This window comes from Vombatus ursinus, unplaced genomic scaffold (assembly GCF_900497805.2).
Source record: "Vombatus ursinus unplaced genomic scaffold, bare-nosed wombat genome assembly UNPS02014841.1, whole genome shotgun sequence".
Lineage (NCBI taxonomy): Eukaryota > Metazoa > Chordata > Mammalia > Diprotodontia > Vombatidae > Vombatus > Vombatus ursinus.
In genome coordinates, this window is record NW_020954619.1 from 18,701,793 (window position 1) to 18,711,227 (window position 9,435).

General features: G+C 36.9%; 1 protein-coding gene across 1 annotated transcript in view; it reads left to right on the plus strand.

Annotated features, from left to right (window-relative positions):
* TMX4 (thioredoxin related transmembrane protein 4) overlaps positions 1 to 8,144 on the plus strand; it is a 100,150-nt gene extending 92,006 nt beyond the window's left edge. The window contains exons 7-8 of the mRNA XM_027840370.1: positions 401 to 464; positions 3,787 to 8,144. Coding sequence (XP_027696171.1) covers positions 401 to 464; positions 3,787 to 4,097 — 375 coding nt within the window. The 3' untranslated portion in view covers positions 4,098 to 8,144. The remainder of the gene's footprint in view (positions 1 to 400; positions 465 to 3,786) is intronic.
* Positions 8,145 to 9,435: the final 1,291 nt, after the last annotated feature.

Below are 9,435 nucleotides of genomic sequence, written 5' to 3' on the forward strand. Positions count from 1 at the left end.
GTGAAGATGTTGCATGTGAAATATGCCTGTAAAGGTAGGTTGGAACCAGCTTGTAGAGAGCCTTCCATGTTAGGATAAGGAATTCATACTTTATTTTATAGATGAGGAGGGAGCCACTGAATAGATTTAAGCAGGAGAATTTATGATCTGAGCAATGACTTAGAAAGATTACTGGAGCAGTCATGCATAGGAAGTATTTATTGGAGAAGGTAGACATTGGAGACTGGGAAGCCAAGGGGCTGTTAAAATATTTAAATATTCTTTCACCATTGCTTGCTGTTGATCATTTATTTAGAAATATATACCTGTATTTTGGGAGCAGTATATAATTTGAGTAATTTGGGTATTAAATGCATCTCTTTTATACCTTGAATCACATCTTTTCTATTTTTTCCTGCAGATACTGGTTTTACTTGCAGACTGCTTTTGTCCACCTAAACCAAGAATTGGAACAGATCAGTCTGGTAAGCCACTGTATACCATGTCTTTGGAATGATGTGGTGCCCATTTGTACCATTATGAAGACTTTTCTGTTTGGTTTCTTAAATGTAATTGAGCCTTTTACCATCAAGCAATCTGTTCACTTCTATGCTAGGTATATCTTTAAGAAGAAAAAAAAAACACTATGAACAAAGAATATCTTTATATATTTTCTCCTAATTGAAGATTTAACTATATTGGAGGACATTTTCTCCATAGCTTCCAAAAGTTTAAAAGCTATTCCATTCTAGATGGTTTTCCATTATTCTTATCATAATAATGGGCATAACTTGATGAGCAAATTTTATGTTTTGTTTGCATAGTCTTGTTTTTGTGAGAACAGATAACAAAACCTACTAATTAGAATGGAATTGACTTCTGAAATTTTGGAACCTAGAAGGAAAAATATATATTAATCTCTTTTTTTCTAGACCTGTGATTATATTCATGTCAGAAACTAGCAGTGTAAAAATTCCCTTCACTGATGCTGATTAGGAACTTCTGTAATTTATATTCTTGCCTGGCACCCAGAAAGATTAAATTACTTGCTCATGGTCATGTAATTTGTACGTTCCAAGGCAGGACTTAAACCTAGGTCTTCCTGATTCCAGTGTTATCTAAACCATATGCTTAACACTTCAGATAAAACTTGATATATGAGTCTAAGAATATCTACACTTGATGTTGTTTCTTTGATAATTACGACTATCCAAAAACTTTTAGTGCTCCCCTGCTGCTGGCTGAATAAAATTTAAACTCCTTAGCCTAGCTTTGAAGGCCCTCCAGAGTCTAGTTGCAAACTACCTTTCCAGTTTTATGTCAAACTATTCCTCTTCTACTCTGTATTCCAGCCAAACTAGAATACTTTCCATCCCTTGTTTTCATTCTATGCTCTCCTATTTCTGCATCTCACACCATTCTCTAAACCTGGAATAGACATTCTTCATGCTTAATGTCCATTGATTTGAAATCTCTCCCTTCCTTCAAAGCCCAGCTCATGTGCCCAACTCTTCCATGAAGCCTTCTGTGATTCTTCTTTCATCTCCTTCCTTTCCCCAACTCCCACTATGATTTCTTATACCTAATATCACTTTGCCTAGATCTTTCCTTTAGACTTCTCACTCTCCTTTATGTTTTAATTTTCCTATCTCTCAAGGCCCTAACTCCTCTCCTCCCTCTCCCACCTCTCAACAGAAAATCTCACCTCTATCTTTCTTGGATCTCCATCCAGTTCTCCACACTTCTGAATAACTCTGGCTTCACTCATCTTCTCCTTGTGCTCCAGTGTCAGAAGAGGAGGAAGATCTTTCTACCAAGGCTGACACCCTCACGTGTACTCTTGATCTCATCTACTCTAATTCCCTCTAGCCTTCTGATCTTCATTCTCCCCTTATCCACTGGTTCCTCCCCCATTGCCTATAAATGGGCTCAAGTTTATCCTATCCATTAAAAGAAAAAAAAAATCCTTTGGCTTTGCCCATCCCTGGAGCTGTCATCCTTTACCCCTCTTCCTTTTCACTGCTAAATGCCTAGTAAGAGTATACCTTTCACCACTCATTTATTCCTTACACTCTTTAACATTTATTTATAGCTTGTGACCCCATGACTCTAATGAAACTGGTCTTTCAAAAATCACCAATGACCTTTTAATTGCTAAATATAAAGAGTTTTTTTCTCAATCTTCCTCATCCTTAACCTTTGAGCATCATTCAGAAACATTGCCCAGCCCTCCTCCTATATACTTTTTCCTTCTTTAGCTTCTTTGACACTACCTGAGATCCTGGTTCTCCTTCTGCCTATCTGATCATTCCTGCACGAGTGCATCCTTGTTTTGTCTTACAAGTGGAGGTGTCAGTCAAGGCAGATATCCTGGGACCCCTTATCTTTTCTCATTACACTCTTCCTTAGTGGCTTTGCATGTTCTCATGGTTTTAGTTATTTCCATATAGATAATATTAATAGCTAACATTATGGCTCATAGTCTACTATGTTCTAGTCACTGTACTCAGCACTTTACAAATATTATCTCATTTGAATCTCACAACAACCCTGGGAGATGGGTGATATTATCTTCATTTTATAGAGGAGAAAGATGAGGCAAGCAGAAGTTAAGTGACTAGCCCAGGTCATACAGCTAGTAAGTAGCTGAGGCCAAATTTGAACTCAGGTCATCCTGATTCCAGGTTCAGCACTCTATCTGCTACCCTACCTGGTTATCCCAGATGACACCTATATCTAGCCTGATCCTCCATTTATCTATCTATCTGTCTGTCTGTCTGTTCAGTCATTTATTTATTTATTTTTGTTCTGAATTTAAGAAATAAAACCAAGTATTTTCATAGCATAGTAGAATAGAAAAAAAACAATGATTGCACATGCAAACCTATTGTGTTCAACTTGCTTTCCCTTTTAAATATATATAAAATTACCATGTGCCTTTTTTCTTTTTATTCTTCTCTCCCTCCTTGCCCTACCCTATAGATGGCTATAAAATCATTCTATACATACTTCTGTTTATCAGTTCTTTCTCTGCATGCAAATAGCATCCTCCTTCATAGGTCCTTTGAGGTTCAATCACTCATCCCTAATTGACTGGCAGAAATCTTCACCAGCTTGTCTTACCAGCACCTCAAACTAATATATTCAAAACTCTACTCAGTATCTTCTGCCTCCCTCCTCTTAATTTCTCTGTGTCTTTTAAAAACATTACCATTATCCTAGTCACCCAAGCTTAAAGTTTGAAAGTCATCTTTGACTCTTCAATCACCTACTATATCTCATACATTGCCTCAGGCTGTTGACAACATCTCACACCTTCTGCCATCTTCACTTCAACTTTGGACAAGTCACTTAAGGTTTCTGGTCATCAGTTTCCTTATCTGTAAAATGAAAGGGTTGGAATAGATGACTTTTCAGATGCTTTCCAGTTCTAAGTCTATGGTCCTATGTTGGCTCTTAACTATTTTCATTAAGGCAGAATAAGAGTGTCCTGTAGAATTTAAAGTATGTTAGGAAGAGAATAGAAATATGATTTTTGTAGTATTTAAAATTAGCATAAGAGTAATGTCATAAGAAAACATAGTAAGTCTTTGATAGCAGTTAGAAGTCTCTGAAATAAATGAAATTCAGGTAAAGATTAGGGATAAGGACAAACAAAACACCTGGTTAATATATAAACTGGAATGTCCCTCCAGAATTTGTAGAAACCTACTTTTTTAAAATTATTGAACATTTGTGATTGGTTGCTGACTGGAAGCTGATTTGGTATTTGGTGGAAGCTTTTTTTACTTCTATTCTTCTTTATAGAGCTGATTGAAAAGGAGAAGGACGTTATTATAGTTGAAGATCTAGGAATTTCCGAAGGAAGTAAAGACCTCTCAGATGAAGAGGAGGAGAAAGATGACCTTTCAGAGGGAGAAGAAGACAAAGAAGACCTTTCAGAACGAGAAGAGGAAAGAAGCAATTCAAACGATGAGACCTCTGAAGAGGACTCGGTGGTAGATGAAGGATCGGCACCTGAAGGTTCAGGGAATGTCCCAGACCAGCAGGTGCCTGATGGGGAGGCTGAAAGCTCAGTGAGGCAGCGCAAAAGTCATGTTGCTGATGGAGAACAGTAATTTTTTTGTGAAGGTATTTTCAGCAAACTGGACCAAAGAAATGTGTCAGTTGCCCTTCTGGTCTACCGTGGAAGCCAAATTCTTAATCTGTCTTGCATGAGCCAACTTCTCTCTTAAAAGCTTATACATAACCAACTTCTGGTCCTAAAAGGTAGTAACCATCATGTAGTAATGAGAATCTTTTAGGCATGACAATCAAAATCAAAAATAAGATCTATTATTCTGCTTGGAGATTTGTGATGTGAAAATCTGTGGGGTTCAGCTTGTAATAGGTGACCATCACTCCATTTTAATATCCTCTAGAAACATTGCTTCAAGCCCCATGAGACGAAAGCATACTTGACTTCACACATCAGCAATAACAAAATGTGCCCTAAGAACTGTAGCAGAAGTCTCACTTCCTTATTTGGTCTTGAGTACTTTTGTCTAACCTTATGGAAAACATCAGACAACACAGTCAGTCAAAAGGTATTTATTGAGATAGAAACTGAGAGGTCCCTGAATGTTATCCTAGTAAAGGAACTGTGGGTATGGCAGTTTAACTCTCATCACTGCTCACTGAAGCACCTTCATTATGCTCCATTGTTTCCTTCTCATTTTTGCTTCTCAATGTTTCTTTTGAAAACATACTGAGTGCACTGTGACAACAGGGACTGGCCGTAGACTGGGCTTGCTACGTACAACACCAGCACTCTTCAGTTCCTGAGTATTCAGAGGAGCAGCGTCCAAGTTCATGTGACATCAGCCAAGCTTATTATGACTTCAGGGGCTGAGATCATCAGAAACCACAAGCGATGAAATGTTGACCGGCAAACGCTGAAAATGACGTGTCACCTTCAGAGATTCAGAAGGAAGTGGTCATTTAGCAGGAGGAGAACTTTTTTTTTTGGCCAAAAGGCAATCTTCCCCCCCCCACCCCCTCTCAAATATTTCATTGAGAAGTATTCTTTTTGAAGCCAATAAATCCTCCTAGTGTTGCCAATACAAGCAAGTCATGTGCAGAGAGCTGCAGTATGATGTGGTACTGTTTCCATCTCTAGAGTAGCTCCCTGGCTCCATCTGAGCTACTTTAGTAATCATAACAACTAAAAAGCCACTTATGGTTTCCTTGTTAGTGAATTGACAGACCGGTGAAAGAACTGAGTGAAAATCTAGAGCAGGAAATGAGAGAAATGGTTTCTTCTCTTCCCACCTACCCCTCAACTCTTTTTAATCCTACAAAGAAATGCGTCTTTGTAAATCTCTCAATACTTGACTTATTAAAAGTATCCAGGGGTTTAATTGCTTTAAAAAAAAGACTTTCTTTTTACTTGATTTATTTTTTAGAAAAAAATTGAGAAAATCAGAACCAAGTTGTACATAGTTTCTCAAGGTAGGGCTTATCCCCTCTTTTTTTTTTTTTCTTTTTTTGGCTGCACCAGGGTGCATAATAAGGAAAGGAGCAGAATTTTGTAAAATCCATTAATTATTTTGTCACCTTTAAAAATGAATTAGATATACATCTGGCTATTCAGATTGCACTCTCATTGGGTGAGCTAAGAACAATAATATTAGTGTGGGATTCTGAGAATCTCTGCCCTCTTATGGTTGAATGAAGTATTACAGGACTCGCACAAAACTAGCTTTTATTTTTTAAAAATAAATAAAATCTGATCCTGGGACTAGTTTACATCTTTTTAAAGTTAGTCAAGTTTTGTTGTTTGTTGTTGTTGTTGTTGTTGTTAATCTTCCCTTCCTCCCTCCCCAGGGGGACAGGGTGTGGGGAAGGGGCAGTAGAAAAATGATGATTAAAAAGAGAATTTATTTCAAGAAGTTGTAGGATTTATTTTAAGCTTCTACAGTCCCATAGTTTTTAGGGTGTTTATTTCATGGTTTTGATGTTGCAGAGTAGATATAGAAACAAACTTTTCAAAAGAATGGGAAACACATTTTAGTGGCTTCCTTACGTTTTAAAAAGGATTTAAGGCAGTTAAATGTTATGTATCTATGTTTATGTGACTAAACATTTGTGTCCTAGGCAGCGAGCTTTTACTGACCATCAGAGTATGTGTGTCACAGGTTTATGTCTTTTATGAAGATTGATATATATTCCTTTGAACTGTTTCAATGGCTCAGACAGTGTCATGCACCCAGTGGCACTTGATTCATATTAAGTGATCTTGATGATCAGTTACATCTATTTAATGTTAATGTTGTACTAGGTACTTAATATATCCAAGAAAACAGACTTGATCTTTACTCCCCAGTTATTTAAAATCTAGGGAAAGGTACCCTTTGATGCTTTGGTACTTTTGTTCTTGAGATAGCTATATAGTCTTAAGAGCTTTAGGAAATCTCAAAGCTGTTGGACCTTCACTCCATCCCTTGTTTTTTCTGGCAGGACTATTATTCATCTCTCCTTAAGGGAGATAACATTTTCACAATTACTTTGTGTCCCCAATACCAGTGGTCTTTCTAATTATTTGAAATAAACTTGGCCAATAGAAAGGGCCCTGGATTTGGGTTTGAATTCTGGATTTTCTACGTAATACCCATGTGACCTTTAGCAAAGGACATCATCTCTATGGGCCTTACAGTCCTCAGAAAGATCAGAGTAGATTATATCCAGGTCCGTTTTCACTCTATATCTGTGATCCTATAATTTCTAAAGTATTTGTGTTATGGTTCTTGTTCAGTCATTTTAATTGTGTCTGACTTTTGTGATTATGTAGAATGCATCTTGATATGATAGGCATGTGATAGAGTAATTGTGTTTTTGGAGTAAGGAATATAGTCCTTTAAAGTAGTGAGAGGATAAAACAAATAGTTCTTTGGAGATCCTCAAACCATCTTTCTACTGTATTTTTTCAAATTTTGTAGTTTAAACCTGGGTTTATGGATAAACCACTCTTCCCCTTATTTCTCTATTTGAAAATGAAACAAGCCTTCCTTCCCCTACCCTCACTTCAAACTTTAAAGAAAAATCAGAGGGTGGATATCATTCAAATATGGAAGCCTTACAGTGCAATCATTGTTTATTTCCAGTTCATTTGATCACCATCTTATTTATAGGTCACCTAAATTATGTAAAGAAATGAAAAATAAATGTTGTATTATCTTGAAATTGTAGTTTCACCAGGGTTGGCTTTCAAAGAACAATTCTGAATTATTTGCTAGCAAAGAAACCTTGTTTATTTCTATAGGATTTCTGTGTGTGTTCTGCAAAATTGCATATACTCCAAACCCACCACTTAATTGCAAGGGGTGGGAGTGAGGGTGGGTTGTTTTGTGTTCTAAAGTCAGTCTGACATTTTATGAGTAGTAGAGAAAATATACTGTTTTAAGTGATGGGAAAGGGGTTACTAAAAGGGATAGGGGATAGTCAAGACTGGGCAAGATAAGCTAAGTATATGATTTGTTTGTTGAATTAATGATTATATCATAAGAAGGCAAATCAGGGTAGAGAGGGAAAAGATGTAGGCTGATGCTTTGTTCCAAAATGAATATTTTGTTTCTCTTTGGTATCCTTCATATCAATACAATATTGAAGTGCTATTTCTGCCAGTATTATAGATGAGTAGTTTATTCAACCTGCTGCATTGCCAAGGTTTTAAAAAATATTTGCCTCTATCTTCTGTGCCAACAGTAAAATTGTTTTATTGTTACATTCTCTTTACCTCATTCATGTGCTTTGATTCACTTGAGAAAACCACAACTTATTTTGAAAAGTTGAAATGTAGAATTAACTTATTCAATATAGTATGTGTTATTATGTGATTGATTGGGACTGAGCAATAGGAGGTCTTTGGGAAAAGCACGTCTCTCTTAACATTATTAAGCTAATTACCAGCATGTGAAATGCATAAACTAAGCTTTCTCCTAATTGGATTACTTACTATAAAAAAAGTCTGAGGTAGAAGGTAACTAATGTATGTGAATCATGCAGCTTTGACATTTTTGTATTGGCTATAAATGTTGAATGGTATTTATGTTATGCCTCTTTTTTCATGGAAATGCAGTCTTTTTATACTACAGTTTAGCAGACATGCTATTGCATATTTGTATTGCAATACCTTATAAATTTAGTATTTAAACTCTTTGTGGCTACTCTTGATTCTTTAATGTAATGATATTTAATATCTGATTTTACTTATGGTACTTTGTGTAAATCTTATGAATTCATAATATCACTCTTTTTGCAGTTTCTAATGATATGTAAAGAGCTGAAATAAGAAAGCAAGATACAATTTTGAAACATCACTACATCAAAACTTAATAGTTATCTCAAAGACTGTAGTCAAAATATGTTACTTTTGTATGAAAGATTCCACATGACATTCTCCCTTTTTGGAAACTATAGAATACTGACTTAATTGAAATTGACTTTTACATTCAGTGATAGCTGATTTCTCTCTCTCACCCCATCCCCTTTCCCTCTTCCTCCCTCATCTCCTTTCCTGTCCCTCCTCCTATTTCTGCCTCTCTCCTTGTCTTTCCTATATTCTTCTCCTCACTCTCTGCCTTGTAATTTTTACAATGTTGGCTTTCTTTCCTTCTACCCTCTCCCACTCCGAGTCTCCCTCTTCTCTCTCTTCTTCTCTCCTTCCCTATATCTTTTTCCTCACTCTCTGCCTTGTAATTTTTACAGTGTTGGCTCTCTTTCCCTCTACCTTCTCCCACTCCCTTTCTCCCTCTTCTCTCTCTCCTCCTCTCCTTCCCCTCCCCTATACATCTTTTCTGCTGTGACTCTGGATGGTGTAAGTCTGGCCAAAGACATACCTAAAATTCTAGCAAAGCCCAAGGATACAGAGTGTCACCCCATTACTTCTGAGTAACCTAAACCCAGCCTGTTCACCTAACCTTTTGAGATTAACTGGGATTGGGTTTAAGAATGATGATATTTCCTCTGGCAATGAAGCTATGCTAAATTTGGAGTAGACATCTGGGACTATTCCAGGCTTTTTAGTCTGCTATAGGCACCTCACTCATGGTCTAATCCTGACCATGGTCTAACAATCTTAAGAGCATGGAAATAGGAGCCAGTGAGCTAGAGATAGATAACTGCCCTTCACACATCGTTACATTCTAATGGTAAACCACCTGATCACTCTAGTCAGTGTGGCATTCAGAAAGCATAAAGGAATGTAAACATCCCTGACAAACAACATGGTGATGCAAAGATGCACATAAGTATTTGGTGGCTTGCTTTGTCTGAGGTGGGAGAGGAGGACAAAAGTGAAAATCACCAAATAGACATACAACTTAGTGGTTTATTGATTTGGAAAAATGGAAACGCTGTAGGTTGTAAATTAGGTAGGACAACACACTGTGAGATGAGATCTAAGTGTCTTGTTCAGCT